Source organism: Notechis scutatus, chromosome 6 (assembly GCF_049901735.1).
Source record: "Notechis scutatus isolate UNSWTSFEM ecotype Mainland chromosome 6, rNotScu1.2, whole genome shotgun sequence".
Lineage (NCBI taxonomy): Eukaryota > Metazoa > Chordata > Lepidosauria > Squamata > Elapidae > Notechis > Notechis scutatus.
In genome coordinates this window covers 3,498,931-3,521,088 of record NC_142014.1, presented here as the reverse complement: position 1 = coordinate 3,521,088, position 22,158 = coordinate 3,498,931, and the positions used below count along the sequence as shown (strand labels likewise).

The window sequence follows — 22,158 nt, the reverse complement described above, 5'->3', positions numbered from 1 at the left end:
GAAAGCAACGGGCCAAGGGGTGACTTACGGAGAGGAACCTCCCCGGTTCACCCTGAAGTCAGGATCTGAAGGCCACAGGCCAACAGCCGTGGGTGGGGGAGAACTTGCAGAAGATTTAAATATGTCGAAAACAGAATCTAATTCGGGTGTCCAACCTTGGCAACTTTAAGACTTGTGGACTTCAACTCCCAGAATTCCTCAGCCAGCTTTGCTGGCTGAGGAATTCTGGGAGTTGAAGTCCACAAGTCTTAAAGTTGCCAAGGTTGGACACCCCTGATCTAATTAGACCCGCTGGAACTAACTTCCCAGATCCATAGTGGGCTAGCGAATAACAATAACAATTCTGATAAAACATTTTCACCAATTGCACGCTTGTAAAAGAAAAAGTTCGAGGCTAGTAGCATTGGTTGGTGGGCTCCAAACTCTGCAGAAAAGCATGAGAAGCCTCAGAAATGAGGTTTATTCTATTACAACAGAAGGATGGGACACAAATGTCCCCTGGGCTCCCATTCCTTCTTGCGCATGCACACACACACCTCTACCTATATACATTGTCATTCCCCCTGTCGGGAGTCTGAATCTGAGGAAGATGAACAGCTGACAGGGAGGGGGAGTGTGGCTCCGTTGGCTGTGGGGGAATGGGGGAAGGGCACAGTCCGGCTGGGTAAAGCAGGGAAAGAGGTGGAACAAGGGAGTTCAGAGGAAGACCCAGGCCCACCCCCTCTTCATCCTAGGGCACACAGGGAATGGAGAAGAAAGCAACGTGGATTGCATGGCCTATGGGGGAAGAAAGGGCCCTGATTCCCTTCATTAGCTGCAGTTGGGAACAAGTGTTTAAAAAGGGAAGCTGCGCGCAGCAAGTTGTTGGGAGCAAATTGTGAATTATCTGGTATTGATGAGGCTTATCTGGGTTCCTGGTGCCTTCCCAACTGTGTGTGTTTTGTTGGCCTTTCAGGTCTGCAATTCCTTCTTCTACCCTGTCAAGGTAATTTTTGCAGCGTGGTTTGTGTGGATTTTTAGTTACAGTTTATATGTACTGAATTGGACTGAATTTCCTCCACTTAAAGGCTGTTCCTGGGAGTTTTTCTCCAGCCGAAGGTAACCTGGACATTGGGGGCAAAGTTGGAGATAATAAAGGGACTCCTATTGCTTATTTGACTGGGTTGCCTTTGTGCCTTGCTCCTTTGGGTCATCACATACATACACATGCATACAGACCCACGTAAATACATACACATACATGTCTATATATGTATATATGTATATACAAGTATACACATACACACAAGTACAACATACAAAAACATTTTGTATTACATTTTGTACAAATACAAAAACATGTATGTGTATGTGTATATATACATATAGGTATATACACATACACATAAGTATAATATGCAAAAACATTTTGTCGTACAATTTGTACAAAATACAAAGACATGTATATTGATTATATATATATATATATATATATATATATATATATATATATATATATATATATATATATATATATATATATATAAACATTTGAAGCAACCCTTGACACCTCTTGAGGAGGCCAAGGTTTCTGGGTGGGGCTGCTCCTTCCTGGTCAGTACAGATGGTCTCCAGCTGCCAGCTTTTGGTACAGAGGGAAGAGCTGCTGAGGGTTGGGAATCTCGGCCCCGGGAGTCGCTGGCACTTCAAAATCCGAAGAGTCCCGAGAGTCAGCCGCTTGGACCGAGTCCGGACTGAGGGGCCTGAGCCCTGGCCTCCCTTCCGGCTTGGCCCTCTCCTCCTCCGGTTCGGTTCCATGAGGAGCTTCTGCTGCGCCCCAACACCTGGCTTGGCCTTCCCCGGGCCCGGGCTCTGCGGCCCGGTCCATTTTCTTTTCTCCCGCCAGGAGGTGAGGGAGGCAGGCGGCCATCCTGTCGGTCCTCCCCTTGGAAAGGCTGAACTCCACCGCCCTTCGCTCCTGGGAGGAAAGGAGGACGGTGTCGGCTTGGCTGTCCCACCCTTGGCTGCTGCCCTGCTCAGAGATGTGGGTGGACTGAGAGGAATCCTGAGAGGAGATGTGAGTCGAGTCGCTCAGATCGTCCTCGTTGAAGGGGCTGGAAGGCAGCGGCTCGGCCGAGTCTGGGCAGGGCAGGGGGCCCTCGGGGTCAGAGGCCTCGGGCTCTTCTGAAGGGCGCCTGAAGAAACTCTCCCACTTTGGCACCTCCGAGTTAGCTTGCGGTTGACCTTCCTTGGGCTGCCCAGGGCTTGTGGCCCCCACGAGATGTTCGGGGTGCTGACACTCTTCAACGAAGCCTGTCCCCGCTAATGGGATTCCAGGAAGAGCCACCTCCCTCTCAGGTGGTTCTTCTTCTTCCTCCTCCTCCTCCTCCTCCTCCTCGCCGTTCGATTCTTCACACTCCACAAAATCCAGCTGCAAAGAGGGAGGCAGCGGAGACGCCTTACGAGTGGGGTGGTGGTCGCCGCCTTCTTCCCCTCCGCGATTTGGGGGAAGCGGCTTGTTCTGCTCCTCAGGCCCAATCTCTGGCACCAGTTTTGGAACCTTGGGATTTGTGGGGACCAGCCCAAAGTCAAAGAGATCGTCGTCATCGCTGCCACCATCTGTCAGAACAAAACAAAAAGGAAATTAACATATATATATATAATCCTTTTCAGGCAGGGAAACCATCTTGGTTGCTCAAAAATCCTCCTTCAGAGGCGTGCTGATTTTTCTGCAGGGAGGGAATTTTCGAGTTCTGCATTCAGCAGCTCAGGATCCTCCTGGATGCGTGATATCAAAGGGTTTGGTAACTTAAGTATTGGTGGGTCTTGGGGAGGCCAAGTTTGTGATCCAGCCTTTGCTACTGAAACTCATTCAGTGGTTTTGGGCCTAAACCCATCACACAGGGGGGAACTGGAAGATGAAGGACCAGGTGGGTGCTTTGAACTCTGGGACAAAAGGTGAGGCCAAAAATCAAAGTCAAGTCATAAAACATTTCTATGCCAGTCTTAGTAGTTGCCATTAAAAAAAGCAACCAATTTAATTCATGATTTAATTAAGGCAATTGCTGGAATCCTGACAATCAAATTAACAAAATGTCTCTGGAGGTTCTCAGTCTTCCAGGTCTTGGTTGTCCCAAAGGTGCTTTTTTTCAAGGAGGCAACTGGACTTTCTGTGTTTTTCTTTAAAAGATGTTTTGCTTCTCATCCAAGCAGCTTCTTCAGTTCTTCCATCCTCCATCATTCACCCTGAACTGAAGAAGCGTCTTGGATGAGAAGCGAAACGTCTTTCAAAGAAAAACACAGAAAGTTCAGTCGCCTCTTGGAAAAAAAGCACCTTTGGGACAAATTAACCAAAGACTACATCAAGACCAATGTTTTTAAGATGTGTGGGCTACAGCTCCCAGAATTCCCTAGCCAATATAGCTTTGGCTGGGGAATTCTGGGGTCTTGCAAATCACACGTATCTTAAAATAGCCAAGGTTGAAGGACGAATGGCAAGGGAAAACAATGGGCACATGGTATCACATGTGCCGGACGTGTGCAAAGGCAAAAAAGTACTGGATGAAAATACATACGTGGTTAGAAAAAATGTTAAAGCAACACACAGATTATAAGCCAGAAATATTTCTCTTAGGCATAGTACCAGGAAAAATACGATAAAGGGAATATATATTTAATATTACATGTCTTGATGGCAGCAAGAATTGTATATGCACAACATTGGAAAAATGAGGGCACCTCTACAGCTGAAAGCATAATTTAAAAAAAATACTAGATTGGGCAGAAATGGATAGGTTGACATTAAGGATAAAAGAAAAAGAAGATACAGAATACTTTCAAACATGGGACTTATTTTATCAATATTGATCAATAGAAGCAGAAATTAAAAATTGGAAAAATACTATTATTTATGTCTTATGTTTAATATATTATTATACTGTATACTATTACTAGCTCGATCCCCATACTTCACTACGAAACTATGTCATCGGGCTGTTTTGGGGGAAGAAAATAAGGAAAAAAGAAATTCTGCCTCTGCCTACCAACATCCATTGGTATTCATCTGGCTAATGCCCTGTCAGTGTATTAGAGTTGAGGGCTGTTTGGAAACAGAGTATTTGCTGTGTGAGCAAGGAGACAGCAAGGAGCCTGGGCGTGGCTTAGCTCAACTGTTCTGTACTAAAGCTGCTTGGTGCTGTGAAACTGAAACTAAAACTGAAACTACTCTGCTTGTGTTTTGCATTTGGAGATTTCTTTTCTGGTGGGGAGGGGGAGTAGAACTCCTTAGCATCAGAGCATGTTAATAATAATAACAATAACAATAATAATAATAATGGAAATATTCTAAATGCTCTGATGGGCATTTGGAAAAATCCTTTCTTAGTGAGCTCCTAGAAGCCAAGAGGAACCTATGGGCCAAATTTCAAGTTTGTAGGCTTTACGGTTCTGGAGATTTTGTGATGATGCGTGAGTGCTTTTTCACTTTTATATATATAGAAGATGTAAGGAAATTGACCCAGACAATACGCTGTTCATAAAGCACTTATGCATGGAAAAGAAAAATATATAAATAAACTCTTTTTAAAAAATGGCAAGGGGAAGGAAGGTCGATCTTTTTCATCTTACTGGTGTCCAGGAGCTCCAAGGTCCTCGGTCTCTTCAGCGTGCCGAGAGGTTTATAGGTTGGCCGGTTGTTTGGCCTGTACTTCCTGCAGAAAGGCTTCAGGCTGAGGAGAGGGAAAAATGGCCCAACTTTACAAAGCGATTCAAATCTTACAAGGGAAAAAAAAAAAACATGCAATCCTGAACCGGAAATGCATCGCGTCGTCTTGCTTCATTATAGAGAAATTTAAGAGTGAACAAAGTCAAATTTGGATTGTAATCCAGACATTCCAATCTTGGAATCCAGCGCTTAGTTCGGAAATATGCTATCCTTGGATTAAAAGATGGCGAGCCCTTATCAAAATTAATTTTTGATAAGAGTAGCCGATGGAGAAGTTTAACGAAGGACGGCTTGATGTGGATTCCATCACAGGGAGTTCAGTCCATTCACTTAACAACGGTTGCGGAACCTGGGGGTAAGTTGTGGGGGGTCATAAAATGACTTGGCATTGTCTTTTTTTTTTTTTTTTTTTTGCAGTGGCCGATAAATGAACACAGCAGTCGTAAACCGAACCAATGGTTTGCTGTTGGGGCAGTTTGGCTGAAATGAAAGTAAAAGCTGGTTTTCAGAAGAAAAAAAAAACATCATAAAATGCGGTCAGTTGACCGTCAAATGGACACAAAATGGACACAAACGTGGCCCCGTGGCCGCGCACCCCAAACCTGATCACGCAACGAGGGGGAGAGGCACCCATCGTTGGAACTTCAAAATTCGGGTTGTGAGTAGCTTCCCAGGAAGTCCGTTGTAATTTTGAAGGGTTGCTAGCTGACCAGGTTGTGTAAGTGGGGCGCTTTATTTGTATTATGGAAGGGGGAAAAAACAAAACAAAATGAACAGGACGTAACACTTACTTTTCTTCCACTCTGTCCTTGGTGGACCCCAACGGAATCACATTGGGGTAGGCATTCACCGGGCAAATGTAGCTCAAGAAATCTTGGATCTAGAATGGCGGATTGAGGGGAAAAAAAAAAAAGGATGCATTGATAATATTTAATGCCCCACCTTCATTTCTTGTATTTATGATTTGCGACGGCTTGAGAAGTACGGATAGACTTACAATAGTTTGTTGTCAACTAAAAAATACTCCTTTGGTTGTTTTAGTTGCCAGCAGAAAGAGAGTGGGGGGGAAAGCAGTGCATTCCTTAAATGCTTCAGATAATTGCTTTGGCAGCCGTAGCTGTTGGCATGCAAGATTATTACTGGAGAGCATGATGGAGGACTCTTGGCTATGGATGTGTCCCATTGGAGGATATACATCCAGTTCTAAGGGGAAATGCAATTTAACAAACTGAAAGTGGAACGACGTACCTCACTGTAAGAAGAGTGAAATGAGAAGCAAGCTCTGTAGGAACTTGTTCCGGCCCTAAACAACAAGGCATAAATTTAAATTAGTTTCCTCTGCTGTTGATCAAAATGAGATTAAAAACAAAAGCTGAAAATCTCTTCTGAGGGATAAGAGAACGCTCCTTTTGCAGCCATCTTCCCGAAGGAATGAGGGGTCCTCTTGAGGACCGGAATAATTGAACGTACATCTGGAAGGCTAGAGAAGTTCTTCTAAAACTTCAATCTTCTAAAGGAATCTTATAGTCAATCTGTGACATTCAGAAGTGGAAGGAATTTGATTCTGGTGAAAATCAGTTTTCTAACAAGCTTAACCTTATAGATGGTTCAAGGTACGTCTGGTACGTCAAACAAGAAGATGCAAGGATGAACCATAAGAAATATCTTGTCACTTGCCTGGAATTGGAATTTTTAAAATCTTTCATCAAGGCAATCTTTATGGTTAGTTTTCTCTAAAACTCCTAAACATCAGCACTCCCTATAAGTGCTAATTTGCATTCTGCCTGCTTCACAAATAAACCAGGAAAAAAATCTGTGTATTCGTAAAGGGCAAGATGAAAGGAGAAACAAAAATACAGAAGACCTTCTTACTTTGAATCAGTTTAAATCACTAGAACCACCTGAACTGCACCCCAGAGTAGTAAAAGAAACAGCTGGTAATGAGGTGAAATTACTTCAGTTAACCTTACTTGGGTTAACTGATAATAAAAGAAGAGCGTGCTTCCCAATTGCTATGAAAAGTATCAATGAGAGGTGGAGATAAACTGCTAATTTTGTGAAGTCCCTGGTGCTCTCCGAGCTTCGTGGTTTTCTTGCAGACGTTTAATTGCCCAACTAGGCAACATCATCAGTGTTAGAAGGGAGGGGGGTTTGGAGAGTGAAGGAGGAGGAGGAAGAGGAGGAGGATTGTGGGGTCCTCAGTGTTGGTGGTTTTCTTCTGGGCATCTCATTACCCAACTAGGTTACATCATCAGTGCTAGAAGGGAGTGGGGTTTGCACTTTCTAGCACTGATGACGTTCCCTAGTTGGGTCGTGAAATGTCTGCAAGAAAACCACCAAACTCAGAGAGCACCCTGGACCTCACAGTTCAATCCAGAACTGCCAATATTCTCTATTCTTCTAATGCTAAATTTCGGAAATTTAAAAAGTGCCCTAACCTCACCTCATGATCACCTTGCTTTTCCGTGTCCTTTCTCCAAACCACATGGTGGATGGCTTGACACTGATAACACGCAACTCGTGTCCGTTCTGGGAAGTCATTCCACACGGCAGTCGGTTCCAGCGAAACATTTCGTCATCCTAATGGGCAGATAAACACCTGGACAGACCGGGGCTAAAAGTCTACGGAGATTCTCAATCATCCAGGTCCTGGTTGTCCCAAAAGTGTTTTTTTTTTCCAAAAGACAATTGGACTTTTGGTTTTTTTTTTTTTCCCCTTGAAGACGTTTCGCTTTTCACCTGAAGAAATTCTGAAGAAGCTCCTTGGAATGAGAAGCGAAACATTCTTCACATCTTCAAAGAAAAAAAACAACAAAGTAAAAGCACTTTTGGGATATTACTACAGTAATGGCCATGGTTAATGATTCTAGACTGGGATCGTTTCACCTTCACGTTGTGTTCCACCAGAGGGAAGCCTTCCGTAAGTTAGCAGGAAGGCGACCCTCGTTCTTTTTAAAGGAGATACATACCCTCGGATGGCGACATGCGTGAATCTGGGTACGCCGATTGGTGGTAACGTGGTAGAGGATTTCTGGCATGTTTTGAAACATGTCCAACTTGTTCACATGCACCTAGGCCAGGAGGGTCATAAAAGGTACTTTAGACCAGGGATCCCCAACCTTTTCGACGCCGCGGCCCGGTTCCGGCGTCAGCTGGGCGCCGCGGCCCGGTTCCGCGTCAGCTGGGCGCCGCCATCTTTTTTGACGAAAAATCACTTCCGGTGACGTCACGGAAGTGATTTTCGTCAAAAATAGCGGCGCCAGCGCTCTGGTGAGCTTTTCGGGTAGAAATGGCTTTCTACCGGAAAAGCTCACCAACGCTGGCGCCGCCATCTTTTTTGACGAAAAATTGCTTTTTTTACCAAAAAAAGATGGCGGCGCCCAGCAACCAGCGGCCCGGTAAGGCTTGTTCCGCGGCCCGGTACCGGTCCGCGGACCGGCGGTTGGGGACCCCTGCTTTAGACAACTCAGAGAAGAGACAAGAGATAACACAAGCAATCGTTTTCCAGCAAAATATTGGGAGAGAATTTCTTGGCTCCTCCTCTTCATTGCTGGAGAATATAGAATGTGCTGTAGAGCTCCAGGGCAGGTTACTGAATCAGCCATAACTGTCATGGATTAAAACCACCACCGCCAGGCAACCTCACTGCCTTTGAAAGGCCAGTGGGCCTGACCCAGACTGATCTGTAACCTGGTGGTCTCTGGGGTGGGTTGTTTTCTTGTGGATGTTTTATTACCCAGCTAGGGAACATTATCGCTATTAGAGCTCTGGATCAGGAAAGGTTTGCAAGAAAACAACCAGCCTCAGAAAGCAACAAAGATCCCACAGTTCAAACCTGAGCCACAAACATTATCTTCTATTGGTAAAAGTATTGTCCGCTTGAACACCTGGGGAGGAAAACACCCAGGAAGCAGATGGCTAAGAAAAACAATCTTGAAATGTCCCTATGCTACCTGGGAGTTTCGGGACGGCCTCTGTTTGACAACCTGAAGCCAAGAACCCTGGTGGCACAGTGGTGAGAGTGCAGTACTACAGGCTGACTCACTGCTCACGGCCAGCAGTTCGATCTTGACCGGCTCAAGGTTGACTCGTCCTTCCGAGGTGGGTCAAATGAGGACCCAGATGGTTGGGGTCCAGAGGCTGACTCTGTCAACCGCTTAGACAGGGCTGGAAAAGCTCCGTGAAGCGGTGTATAAGTCTAAGGGCTATTGCTACTCCTTCTCCCCTCCCTCTCTTATTCTCCTTCTCCTTCTCCTTCCTGGTGGTGCAGTGGTTAGAATGCAGCATTGCAGGCTGACTCCACCAACTGCCAGCAGTTCGATCCTGACTGGCCCAAGGTTGACTCAGCTTCTGTCCTTCCGAGGTCAGTAAAACGAGGACCCAGATTGCTGGGGGGCAAGAGGCCGGCCCTGTAGACCCCTTTAGAGAGGGCTGTAAAGCCCTGTGAAGCGGTATATAAATCTAAGGGCTTTTCCTCTTAAGATATGTAGACTTGGGGAATTCTGGAAGTCTACACGTCTCCTGTTCAGGGAAGGCTCACCTGGGGACGCAGTCTTACCTTGATCCCAAGCTCTTCGCTGAGATTTGTGAATAAATACTCATATCCATAAGCCGCTTTGCAGTTCAACCAGACCACGTGATAGGGACTCTGGGCCACCCAGTTCCTTACCAATTCCATCAACCCCTTCATACATTCTTCCTGATGCAAAAAAAAAAAAAAAAAAAGAATTTTAACTTGCAATTAACTTGCAATGATACTACACACTTATTCTCTTATTTCCCCCCTTCTTGAATCCACGGAGATCAGTATCACATGCCTACTTCTCAATACGATGTCGCTTCACTACAAACGTAAGCAAAATTTCCTTTAAAATGAACTTGATGACTAAGTGTTGGTAATTTTTTTTCTTTTAAAAGCAGGCCAAACCAATCTGATTATCTACTGGGGCATTCCCAAATAATTAATAAGGAATGAGGAGTGTGGACAACATGCAGGATCTATCATCTAGAATAAAGCAAAACTGAGCTATAATCGTAATTCAGACACTACTTGCTTACAATATTCAGCAACCTACTGTAACACAGAATAAGTCTGAATTAATTATGTTGCATTGGAAAAGTCTACATTGGCCAGATAGCTGCCCAAATCATTAATTTGTATAGATGGAACCAAATATATGAATTGTAAGAAGTTTTAAGTGAAGTTATCACAACCAGCAGCATATGGCAAGCAAAACTACACCATGAATAGGAAGATAGTTAAATTTTTATTGCTATCCCGTTGGCTGTAACAAAATGTGTGCATGTAATTTAATTCATAAGGTCCCTATGTTTATGCTTCAAGGCACACTTGATTTTATCTTCATTACTAGTTGGTGAAAGGTATTCGTTTACATGTTGTGTACCATTAGCATGCAAGTATGCAAGGTTATCTTTTCATGTTACTTACCCGGCTCGGTATTTGATAATATTTGCGATCAAAGAATGTGGTGTCTAAATAGACACTCTGGATGTCTTTCACTCTGAAAAGAGAATGGCAGTATTGGTCCAGTAGTCCTGGACTTATGACCACAATTGGTTCTGTTGCTAAGCAGGGCAGTTAAGCAAGTTTTTAAGCCAGATCCTAAGACCATTTTTGCTATGGTTCTTAAGTGAAGACTTTTAAACACACTTGGCTTCCCCGCTGTTGGCTTTGCATGTTGGGAGCCAGCTAGGAAGGCCACAGATGGTCATCACATGACCCTGGAATGCTGCACCTGAATTTTGATCATGTGACCGTGGGAATGCTAGTTGCAAGGCCACTTTTTCCAGTGCTGTTGTAATTCTAAATGGTTGCTAAATGAATTGTTGTCAGTCTGGGACTTGCCTCTGACATCATTATGTCAGCTACACACGAATTCATAAGGTTCATGTCAGGATCTGAAAGAGTGGTATGGTGGCCTAGAGGGGGAGCTCTTGCCTTACAATCAGGAGGTTGTGAGTTCGATCCTAGGGAGAAGCAAAGATATTTCTCTTTCTGGGCACGATGGGAATATCTCTGCTGAACAAAACTCCGCTCTGGGGACAGGAAGGGCATCCGGCCGGTAAACCTTCTGCTAGCTCCGTTCAGTTGCCCAGACTCCACCTCGGAACCCCGCAAGGGATGATGGGGGGTTGTTAAAAGGAGAATGATGATGAGAACCTGTTGCTAAAGTCTTTGAAGCCCATCCCTGAAATGTACATAAGAGGCTTTGGGCTTCTCGTATCATAGGCCTGGAGGGAAGTAGCATCCTCCAAGCATCTTAGCCAGCTAGGTTCAAGACATTCCAACAAGCTGAAATCATTCCTCTCTGTTGACCCCATGCATGTTACCGAGGTCCCAAAGCAGGGACAAAATCCACCCTTTCTTCAAAGGCCTCCTACGGGCGGTCCAAGAGGAGGAGCCAGGGCCTCACCTCACCTGCTTCCTGAATGCAGAAGTTCCATTCGGGCCACTTCTCCTTTGGCGAGTCGGAAATCACCCGTGTACAAGACGGTCCCGTTTTCCCCTTGGAAGAGAAACCTGGTTGGAAACGGATGCATTCGTTAGTCACATATGCTGCTAAACAACCCTGTTGGGTTGTTGTTTCAGAGCTATTTCCTTACCGAAGCAGACAAACAGAATGAGCAAGGATGGGCAAAAAAGCAGGACAACTTTTGACTTCCTACTGTCTTCCCCATCGCATTTCCTTGTGGGAAGTTGGTAGGTAGTGTTAGAAATCCTTCCCTCCCACCCACCCACCCATCCTTCCTCCCTTCTCTCCTTCCTTCCTTCCTTCTTCATTCCCATTTTCTTTCCTCCTTCCCTCCCTTCTTTTTCTCATTCCCTCCTTCCCTTTTCATTCCCATTTTCTTTCCCCCTTCCCTTTTTCTCCTTCATTCCTTCCGTTTTCATTCGCATTTTCTTTCCTCCTTCCCTCTCTTCTTTTTCTCCTTCCCTCCCTCCCTCCCTTTTCATTCCCATTTTCTTCTTCCCTCTCCCTACTAGGGATAAATTAGGCTAATTACACTTAGATCCTCATGAAATGTAAAAGAATTACGGCAAAAGAAAACAAAATACACTTTGCCAGTGTTGCTGTTAACTGTCTGATAGGAGAACAAAAACACATACATAACTGATCCCGGACAATGACCGGCTGGCAGAAGTGTGACCACAATATCTTCTTTCTGGAAGTAAAAGGTGAAAAAAAAAAAGAGCTTCAAATTCATTAGATAACAGAAAGGATGGAAAACTATTGGTTTTTGTACTAGTACCTGGTCCCCAATGACCGGCCAGAGTTAATAGAAGACACCTGCTTAGAATTATTCACCCATTTGTCGAGTATGCAAAACATTTTGAACTCAAAATCTTCCAAACATCCCCTTCTGATCTTATTGGAATTATTCCAAATTTTGCAAAAATAGTGTGACCTCTGAATTCTCTGCTTTTTTTTTTTGATAGTTTTCTTCTGCTAGTGGTCAGAAGAGCCATAAGCAGCAGCAAAGAAGCAATTTTGTCCTCTCTTGTATTTAAGATTTTCAACTGAATGGCTAGAAAATGAAATTTTGGTAATCCCCGAGTTATGATCGGTTGATCTAAAACAGGGCTGTCCAAACTTGGTCCCTTGAAGCCTGGCGGACTTCAACTCCCAGAATTCCCCAGCCAGCTGGCTGGGGAATTCTGGGAGTTGAAGTCCGCCAGGCTTCAAGGGGCCAAGGTTGGACAGCCCTGATCTAAAAAAAGGGGACTTAAGGCCTGGTTTTCAATGGTTACCACCCACTCCCCCACTGCTGGTCATTCAACAACGTGGCTGCATTTATGGCTGTGTTCAGTCCTGCATTACGTCACTGCATTTTACACGGGTTAGGCAAAACACAAAAACAAAAAAAAACAGCAGTTACTTCCGGTTTGCAGCAAAATTGTACCTATGTTGAAGCACCGATTTGTGTAATGACTGCGGTGTTCGTCTTACAACTGCTACATTTGCTTTACTGCTGCAGAAAACATTGCAAAATCAGGCCAATCACACGGGCAGGCTGCATTACGGGTGTAACTCGAGAACTAGCTGCACAAATAAATAAATGAATTCCCCCCCCCCCCAAACGACAGTCTGTGGGGGTGTCAGCCTTCAAGATCTTCCTCCTTTCCTTTGCTTCTTTTTGGCTGTCATGAGTAACGGGGGGTGGAAGGGGGAAATGTATGGGACGTGAGCTGAAAGTGTTGCTAACTAATATTGTATAAACTGGGGAGGGTTTCTCATTCCTCCTTAGCTTTCTCTTCTCTGCGCAATTGCAAACCTTTATCTGAGTAAGCCAAGGTCAACTAATCATCACCACCTGGAGATGTCCCCATGATGAAGTTCACAACTTTTAATTGGAAGAACCGTTTGAACTATTGGGGGTGGGAACATTTCACTCCCTTGATATATGTGATGTGCGTGCCTATTTCCCCAGATTCAGAATTTTCTTGTGGCTACCGCTTGACTTCCAGTAAAATATATCTTTTCTCTAATTACAAGAGTCTAAGTATTTCTTTCTTGGATTTTGAACGGAGCACCAGCTGACAGGGGGTTTGCGAGATTTGAGGTCCCAAAGGTTCTTTTCTTTTTGTCTGTCCTCAGGGTCACCTGAGTAGTGCAAATTTGCACAGACAAACCTCCAGGTGGCCTCAAGGACCCTCTAAAACAGTGGTTCCCAACCTTTTTTTCGCCCCGCACCCCTAAAGAAATTTCACTCGAACCTCGCACCCCCTGAAATTTAGACTTTAGGAACTATTGAACGCGTTAAATATATGGTAGGATTGAATCTTTTCAGCTATGTATGTGACGGCCACTAAATAACGACACTTAACTCTAAAATGAAAACAAAGTTAATCCATTGCATAATAAATAAAAATGCCAACATATAGCCAATATCCTATTATTTACCTGGACTTTTCTCGCACCCCTTGGAATATCGTCTCGCACCCCCAGGGGGTGCGAGCACCGCAGGTTGGGAACCCCTGCTCTAAAAGGATGCAAACGACCAGCTGTCTGCAACAAGTATAAACCCTTCCACTCCCCACCATCCAGTCAGAACCTAAGAAGCTTCTTGGAGGAGAAGTGAAATGTCTTCAAAAGAAAAAAAACAGAAAGTCCAGTTGCCTCTTGAAAAAAAAAAAAAAGCACCTTTGGGACAACTGTGACCTGGATGACGGAGAATCTCCATAGATAGTAAGAATTGAGGGGGGCTTCACGTTAGAAAACTTTAAATACAGACACATATTTTGATCAAAAAGCGTTGAGTTTCAATTGTGCGTCTCACCTTGCCTGATGCTTCCTCAATGAGAGAAATTTGAGTCGGTGTTTCAACTTCCAGGGTGACCTAAATCATAAAAACCATAACTGACAAATCAATGACAAGAAAGGAGATCTATTGATGGCCCTCCTATGGGGGCAACACGGATATGTGAGAAACCCACGCCACTGATGTGAAAATGCAGGATTCTGGTTTGGTAAAAGAATGAACAGAGTGGAATCTGCCTGATTAGCCAGGAAGGCTCCGCTCCTACATTTCCCCCCAATCATGTCTTTAAGTTCCTTGCCATATAATTCCCAATGCTGTATTTAGGAAAATTAAGTCAAAAAAACAACAACCCTGGAAGACAAAACCAACCTTTTATTTGTAACTCACCTTTATTATTTTTACAAAATAAAAACAGGCAGCGACGGTATCCTAAACAACTTCCTCCTCCTGCTTTTCCCACAACCACCCTGTGAGGTGGGGTTGGGCTGAAAGAGAGAGTGATTGGCCCAAAGTCACCCAGACAGCTTTCCTGCCGCCCATCCGCCCGAAGATGCAAGGGGGTGGGGGGAGATTAAGTCACCCCCGAAAAGACGGCCTAGCCATTTTTTCAGGGCTCAAAAAAAAATAAGACCCGGCCTTATTATATGAGAAACACGGTAGTTGGGTGCCTTAACTACTTAACAATATTATTCTTATATATATTATTAATTACAAGAATTGATTATTGCCATTGTAATGTTTATAGGTAATAAACAGATGCAAGAAACAGGTAACTCACAATGTAATTTTCCCAGAATGCGTATCGCGGGCTGGACAGTAGCAATTCTTTTGTCACAGGGGAGCAATACAGGTGGAGTTTCAAGCTTGTAAGATAGAACCAAAACAAACAAACATACAATGCAATGTATATTTCAATTTTGGGAGGTATAGTTCACACAACTTAAAAGTTGAGAAGATTGAGAACAATAGGAAACAATCATGTGAGACAGCTCCATTTCCTGATGAAGAACAATTTAGAATTGCAATAGATGAGGAGGGGGCATTTCTATCTTCTTCCAGCATTCTGATCTCCCATCCAAGCTATTTATTTCATGAGGCATGGAAGCCAATATCCTCCACAATTTGACAATTGTGTGTAATTGCTAAGTACGGTATTTTAATACAGGCCTCCAAGGATCTACTTCGATTACTTTTTATTTCACTTAATATCATTTCCTTGGTACAAAGGGGGAAAATATAGATAGGAAAGATGGCAAGACAAAGAAACACTATTGCAATATACTTTTCGAAGAAATTCGAAAAGAGGGGATTGCAATTGGAAGCTCCTGTATGCTGCTACTAAGTCTTGTTATTCTACCAAAATTGAAAAGAATTAGTTATTTACCTGCACGCCAGCCGTCTTTTCATGGAAGGGGCTTTCAGGCCTTTCATGTGATCTAAATAAACAAAGCAACGTGATATGAAATAAAATAATCTCCATGCAAATCATTAGAAAATGTTCATGTTAAATACCTCAACCAGTTCAAGGTTCCCTGCTTGTAAAATGTTGATACCCAAACTGAAAAGCAAGGATCAGCCCCTAAGAGGTCTTTTAGCATATTAGCATTTTAGTATATTTTTCTTTATATATATGTGTGTGTGTACACACAAAAGCAAAATGCCATTCACGCATCATCACAAAATCTCCAGAACCGTAAAGCCTACAAAGTACTTGGAATTTGGCATGTATGTCCCTCTTGGCTTCTAGGGGCTAAGAAAGGATTCTTCAATATGACCATCAGAGCATTTAGAGCAGCGGTGGGCAAACTTTTTGGCTCGGGGGCCTCATTGACTTTTAAAATTTGACAGACGGGCCGTCACCTGGTGTCGAAATGCCTGTCATTACAAGTCAAAATCAAATGAATGCAATCATTCAATCATTCACATCAAACCTTAATTCTGTACCAATCTTCGGCGGGCCGGATTAAAAAGACCAACGGGCCGGATGTGGCCCGCGGGCCGTAGTTTGCCCACCCCTGATTTAGAGTATTTCCTGTATTATTATTATTATTAACACGCTCTGATGCTAAGTTCTATTCCCCCTCCCCAGCTGAAAAAAAGAAATTTCTTCCAAATGCAAAACACAAGCAGGAGAGGAGTTTCCGTTTCAGTTTCACAGCACCAAGCAGCTTTAGTACAGCATGTTAGGGATAACATTGTTTTACCCTAACTGTTTTGGGTAAAGATAATAAAATGATGAATCATGGTTTGTCAGATAAAGTGTATGTGACTTTAAGCTAAAGGAATGTAATTAAGGGTGCAGCTGTAAAAGTACTATATAAGCAGCAAGGCACTCTCTGGCTCTTACTGGCTGGCTTATTGAAGACTGCGTTCTTGCTGGATCGGGGAGGAGGAGAAGTGTTGGATTACTTTGAAGATATTTCTCAACGGAGAGAAGATAAGTTTTGGACAGATTTATTATATGTGTACTGACACTGGCTATTCGACACGGACTTTGCAATTAGAGTATCCTCGACAAGACTTGACTGAATTTGGTATATGACTAATGGACTGTTTATAATGACTATGCTATAATTCTTAAATGGAATAAACTATATTCTTGATAGCACAAGCGTATCTGTATTTTTACTGCGTGTTAACTAGAAAACTTATCTCACACATTTACCTGTCTTCCTATCTGACTTCGCTGCACATTCTGTTTAGTTTGTTTTCCTTAACACCCGTTGGGGAATCCAGGCTTAACACTGGTTATGGGCCCAGAGAGACTGCAAAGTCAGTTTAACTAGGATAAAAACAGGTTTATGTAAAAAGTGAGATTTTTGTATTGTTACACGTTACAGTAAACAGACAGCTGTGTTTTATCAATTAAAGTTTTATATCCATATAGTGAAACATGGCACAAGTCAGTCTACAAAGTTTGTCCCATATATCCAAGCTGGATGGAACAAACTATGTTTCATGGTCTATGAAATGTAGTCTACTTCTACGAAGAGAAGGTCTGTGGAACATAATTGAAAACCCACCAAACGTAGAAGAATGGGATCCTGAAGATGAGGAAGATAGTCAAAAGATAGAAGAATTTAAACAGAAAAATGAACAAGCACTTTGCATCATAGGACTAACATTAACTGATCAGCAGCTTGTTCATATACGCGGAGAGCAAACTGCTGTTCGGTGTTGGCAAAAACTGAGGAGGATTTATGTCCGAGATAACGTTGGTGCTCACATAAATCTAACACGGAAGCTTTTCCGGACGTATCTCCAAAAGAATGGTGATATGCTGAGTCATTTAAATACTATGAAAAGCATTTTTCAAGAACTTCATGAGAAGGAGTTAATTTTCTCTGAACTACACCAGGTCTACATAATTCTATCTTCATTAGACAAAAGTTTTGATGACTACGTAACTTCCCTTGAAATATTGCCTAAAGAAAGCCTAACTTTAACTGATATCACTGGCAGATTGATTGAAGAGGCCAGAAGAAGGCTTGAAAGAGATCAGTTAAGGAGGGAGCAACCTCAAAAGGAAAATAATGAATCTCCTACTGCATTCGCAATTAAAAAGTGTTTTAATTGTGGAGGGAGAGGACATTTTGCAAGATTTTGTAAGAAACCAAAGCGCCAGAATGCAACCCAGAATGCTGTAAGCCATCAAAGAAGAAAAAAGAATTTTGAGTTAGCCATGTATAGTAATGGAGTTGTAAAAAATAATTTATGGGTGGTTGACAGTGGTGCGTCCCACTGTATTACAAATGATAACAAAAAATTTGTAAAAATGTCCATGAGTTCAAAACATATCTCATTGGCAAACGGATGGAAAATGAAGGCAAAAGGTCAAGGTATAGCTCATTGTTCTAGTATAAAAGAGAACATAAAAATGTTATATGTACCTCAACTTAAATTTAATTTGCTTTCAGTTAGAATGTTGGTTAGATTAGGATACATAGTTACCTTTAGGGGAGATACTTGTTTAATTGAAAAAGAAAGTAAGAAAATTACTGCATCTTTAAGAGGTGACTTATATGTGTTAAATGATAATGGTTTAAAAGTGGCTAACACGGTTTATGAAAATAAGAAACCTCATAATGAATGTATTCACTTGTTACACCGAAGGTTAGGTCATTTAAATTTTAAAATGATTAAGAGAACTGTTCAACTATCTAAAGGAATAAGTTTGAAACCTTGTAATAAGTATTTGCAATGTTCTGCTTGTAATCAAAACAAAAGCAAAGTTATACCGGCAAATAGAGTTGATGGATTTACTACCAAAGAGCCTTTAGAGGTAGTATTTGCCGATATAATAGGTCCTAAAAAGCCAAGTGTAGGTGGTGCTAGATACATATTAAGCATAATGGACCACTATTCTAGGTATGGTTTCTGTTTTCTAATGAAGAGAAAAACTGAAACGTATACAAATTTCTTTAATTGGTTAAAATTTGCAGAGAGAAAAACTAAAAAGAAATTAGTAACTCTTATAACAGATAATGGTGCAGAATTTACAAATAATAAATTCCAGAGTAGACTTAGAATGGCAGGTATTCAACATAAAAAGTCTGCACCATATAGGCCTCAACATAATGCATTTATAGAGAGAAGAGGACAAACACTGCAATCAATGGGAAGGACAATGTTATCTGATTCTGGATTACCTGACAATTTGTGGGGAGAAGCTATAATGTGTGGGAATCACATATTAAACAATGTTGTTAATTCAACAACAGGTGAATTACCATTCACACTGTGGCATGGTAGGAAACCTGATTTGAGTTATATTCACACATTTGGTGCACCAGCATGGGTGCATATCCCTACACAACTCAGGCACAAAGGACAACGTAGAGCTAAAAGATTAATTTTTGTTGGATATCAAGCAAACCATAGATCTTATAGATTCTGGGAACCAGGTACATCTAGAGTATACTGCAGTGCTAGTGCACAATTCCTAGAACATATAGGATGGAATAGATTAGAGCAGGATTCAGATAATGATGTTATTATAGAACCCTATAAGAGGCAGAAAGAAAAGACTAGTTATAAGACAAGTCCAATTAAAGAAGAAGTCCATGAAGAGCAAATAGAATCAGATCAAGAGGAAATAATTGATCAAGAAGAGATAGATAGTCAAGAACAGGAAATAAAGGAAAGTCCACCTGTAAGTCCAGTTATACCTAGACGCACAACGCGTATAACTAGACCACCTGATAGATATCAGGCAAGTATTATTTGCCAAGTAAATAAAGTTCCTACTAGCATAGATGAACTTAAGATGTATCCTGCTAAGGATCAGGAGAATTGGCAAAAGGCAATGGAAAAAGAGTTAAATTCATTAAGGGAAATGAAGGTTTATGAAGAAACCAAATTACCTCCAGGAGAAAAATCCATTGGGTGTAAATGGATATTTAAAGTAAAGACTGGAAATAATGGGCAAGTAACTTATAAGGCTAGATTAGTAGCACAAGGATTTAACCAAAATGTATATGATTATGATGAGGTATTTGCACCAAATCTTAAGGCAACAACTTTAAGAGCAGCTTTAGTGTGGGCAGCTAAGAAGAATTATATTGTTAACCATTTAGACGTAGAAACTGCATATCTGCATGCACCATTGCAGCATACAATATATTTGAAAAAACCAGTTGGTATAAATGATAATAAAGCAAATAGCAATGATTGTTGGAAACTCAAGAAGAGTTTATATGGATTGAAACAATCTGGCTATGAATGGAACCAATATATTGTGAAAGAATTAAACAATATAGGGTTTAAATCTGGTTTAGCAGATCCATGTATGTTTAAAAGAGAAAATAATGGAACGGCGTCATTATTGTTATTATTTACAGATGATATTGCTTTACTAAGACCAATAATGAAGCTACTGAGATTATTTCATTATTAGCCAAAAGGATAAAATTAAAACATTTAGGTGAAATTAAAAAGTATCTAGGATTGACAATTAATAAAACCACAAAAGGATTTAAGATATCTCAAGAGGATAAAATTTGCCAATTAATTAAATTGTATAAAATGGAACTTTGTAAGCCTGCAAAGACTCCAATGAGTCAGGAAATTTGCAAAATTGATGCTCAAAGTCCCAAATTTGATAAGACCATATATCAATCTTTGATTGGTAGCTTATCATATATAAGCAATTGGTCAAGGCCAGATATAGCTTATAGTATTAATCAGCTGGCACGATTTAATAATGATCCACATCAATGTCATTGGCAAGCATTAAAGAGAATTTTAAGATATCTTAAAGGAACAATGCATCATGCATTGTATCTAGAGCCAAAAGGTGATTTGATTCTTAGTGCCTATGCAGATGCAAGTTTTGCAACTGATATAAACACTAGAAAATCAACATCTGGGATGGCTATATTATTTGGTAAGACTTTAATAGGGTGGAGGTCAATCAGACAACAGCATATTAGCTTGTCAACGATGGAAGCAGAATTTTCATGTCTGTCATTACTATGCACTGATTTAATTCTGTACAGTTATTATTAGACATGGGTATAACTGTTAAGGATTCTATTATTGTGTATGAAGACAACCAGGCAGCTATACAATTAGCTACTAATATTGCTGTAAAGACTAGATCAAAGCATACTGATCTAAGATACTTAAATGTTAGAGAATCTGTGAAAAATGGTCTAATTAAACTTGAGTACTGCATGACGGAAGAAAATATTGCAGACCAGTTTACAAAAGCTCAAGGTGTTGTAAAATTTAAAGAGAGTTGTAACAATTATGATTTAAAGGTGTAAATGGTTATATTATTGTAATATTATTATTATTACCCAAAAGGGGAGAATGTTAGGGATAACATTGTTTTACCCTAACTGTTTTGGGTAAAGATAATAAAATGATGAATCATGGTTTGTCAGATAAAGTGTATGTGACTTTAAGCTAAAGGAATGTAATTAAGGGTGCAGCTGTAAAAGTACTATATAAGCAGCAAGGCACTCTCTGGCTCTTACTGGCTGGCTTATTGAAGACTGCGTTCTTGCTGGATCGGGGAGGAGGAGAAGTGTTGGATTACTTTGAAGATATTTCTCAACGGAGAGAAGATAAGTTTTGGACAGATTTATTATATGTGTACTGACACTGGCTATTCGACACGGACTTTGCAATTAGAGTATCCTCGACAAGACTTGACTGAATTTGGTATATGACTAATGGACTGTTTATAATGACTATGCTATAATTCTTAAATGGAATAAACTATATTCTTGATAGCACAAGCGTATCTGTATTTTTACTGCGTGTTAACTAGAAAACTTATCTCACACATTTACCTGTCTTCCTATCTGACTTCGCTGCACATTCTGTTTAGTTTGTTTTCCTTAACACCGTTGGGGAATCCAGGCTTAACACAGCGCAGTTGAGCTAAGCCATGCCCAGGCTCCTTGCTGTCTCCTCCTTGCTCACGCAGCAAATACTGTTTGAGATTCCAAACAGCGCTCAACTCTCTCACACACTGACAGGACGCTAACCAGATGAATACCCATGGATGCTGGCAGGCAGAGGCAGAATTTTTTCCCCCTTATTTTCCTCCCCAAAAACTAGGCCCGACCACATAGTTTTGTAGCGAAGCATGGGTACAGAGCTAGTATTAAAATAGTCTTTCCCTTTTGCAACCTTTCCGCATGCAAAACCGAGGGGGAAGCCCGATTCACTTAGCAACCGGATTTATAACGTAACAATGGCGGTGATTCGCTTAACAACCAGGGCAAGGAAAGCCATAAAATGGGGAGGGGGGAACTCAACGTCTCGCTTAGCAAGAGGAATGCTGGGCTCCGTTGTGGTCGTAAGTGGAGGACCACCTGCACGGGCTCACGTTTATCATCCTGCAAAGTGTCCACAGCAAGAGGCAGCGCTGGGATCTCCTGGTGGCCTCCTTTCCCGGCCCCTTTCATAGAATTGGGCCTCCCCGGCTCACCCTTATGGCAGTGGGAGAGGAAGTAGGCCCGGGCGCGCAGGTTCTCCCGGTCGAAGCGGTCGATGGAGAGGTGCGGGTATTCCTGCATCACCCCGCCAAAGACGCTCATGCTGCCGCCGACGCCAGCGGTTCCTCTTCCGCTTCATACTTCCGCCAGGCTCTTCCCGCCGCTCTCTCATTGGCTGAGGCGGCGCCCAATCACAGGGACGCCTTCCCCGGACGCATGCGCAAA

The 22,158-nt window shown here is 42.1% G+C and overlaps 1 protein-coding gene across 2 annotated transcripts; it reads right to left on the bottom strand.

Annotated features, from left to right (window-relative positions):
• Positions 1–1,289: 1,289 nt before the first annotated feature.
• Positions 1,290–22,106, bottom strand: DCLRE1C (DNA cross-link repair 1C). 2 transcript variants are annotated; one of them, XM_087969188.1, is made up of 14 exons: positions 21,825–22,106; positions 15,369–15,420; positions 14,763–14,847; positions 14,003–14,062; positions 11,832–11,887; positions 11,142–11,243; positions 10,152–10,224; positions 9,261–9,401; positions 7,672–7,773; positions 7,146–7,282; positions 5,951–6,005; positions 5,494–5,582; positions 4,606–4,706; positions 1,290–2,598 (listed from the first exon to the last, which is right to left on the bottom strand). In XM_087969188.1, exons 1-14 carry the CDS (start codon positions 22,033–22,035, stop codon positions 1,595–1,597), a joined length of 2,268 nt encoding a protein of 755 aa, XP_087825314.1. In that variant the 5' UTR covers positions 22,036–22,106; the 3' UTR covers positions 1,290–1,594. The 2 variants fall into 2 exon arrangements, with proteins under 2 accessions (XP_087825314.1, XP_087825315.1); XM_087969189.1 differs by having other exon boundaries at positions 21,927–22,105.
• Between the last annotated feature and the right edge of the window lie 52 nt (positions 22,107–22,158).

What these genes read in the sequence shown, in the direction of transcription:
- DCLRE1C (XM_087969188.1), bottom strand. Translation starts at nt 22,035, where the DNA reads ATGAGCGTCTTTGGCGGGGTGATGCAGGAATACCCGCACCTCTCCATC. An exon ending in TTCACTCTTCTTACAGTGAG is followed by an intron (nt 5,583 to 5,950) that starts GTACGTCGTTCC and finishes CCGCCATTCTAG; the next exon opens with ATCCAAGATTTCTTGAGCTA. An exon ending in CTTGGAGCTCCTGGACACCA is followed by an intron (nt 2,599 to 4,605) that starts GTAAGATGAAAA and finishes TTGTTCTGACAG; the next exon opens with ATGGTGGCAGCGATGACGAC.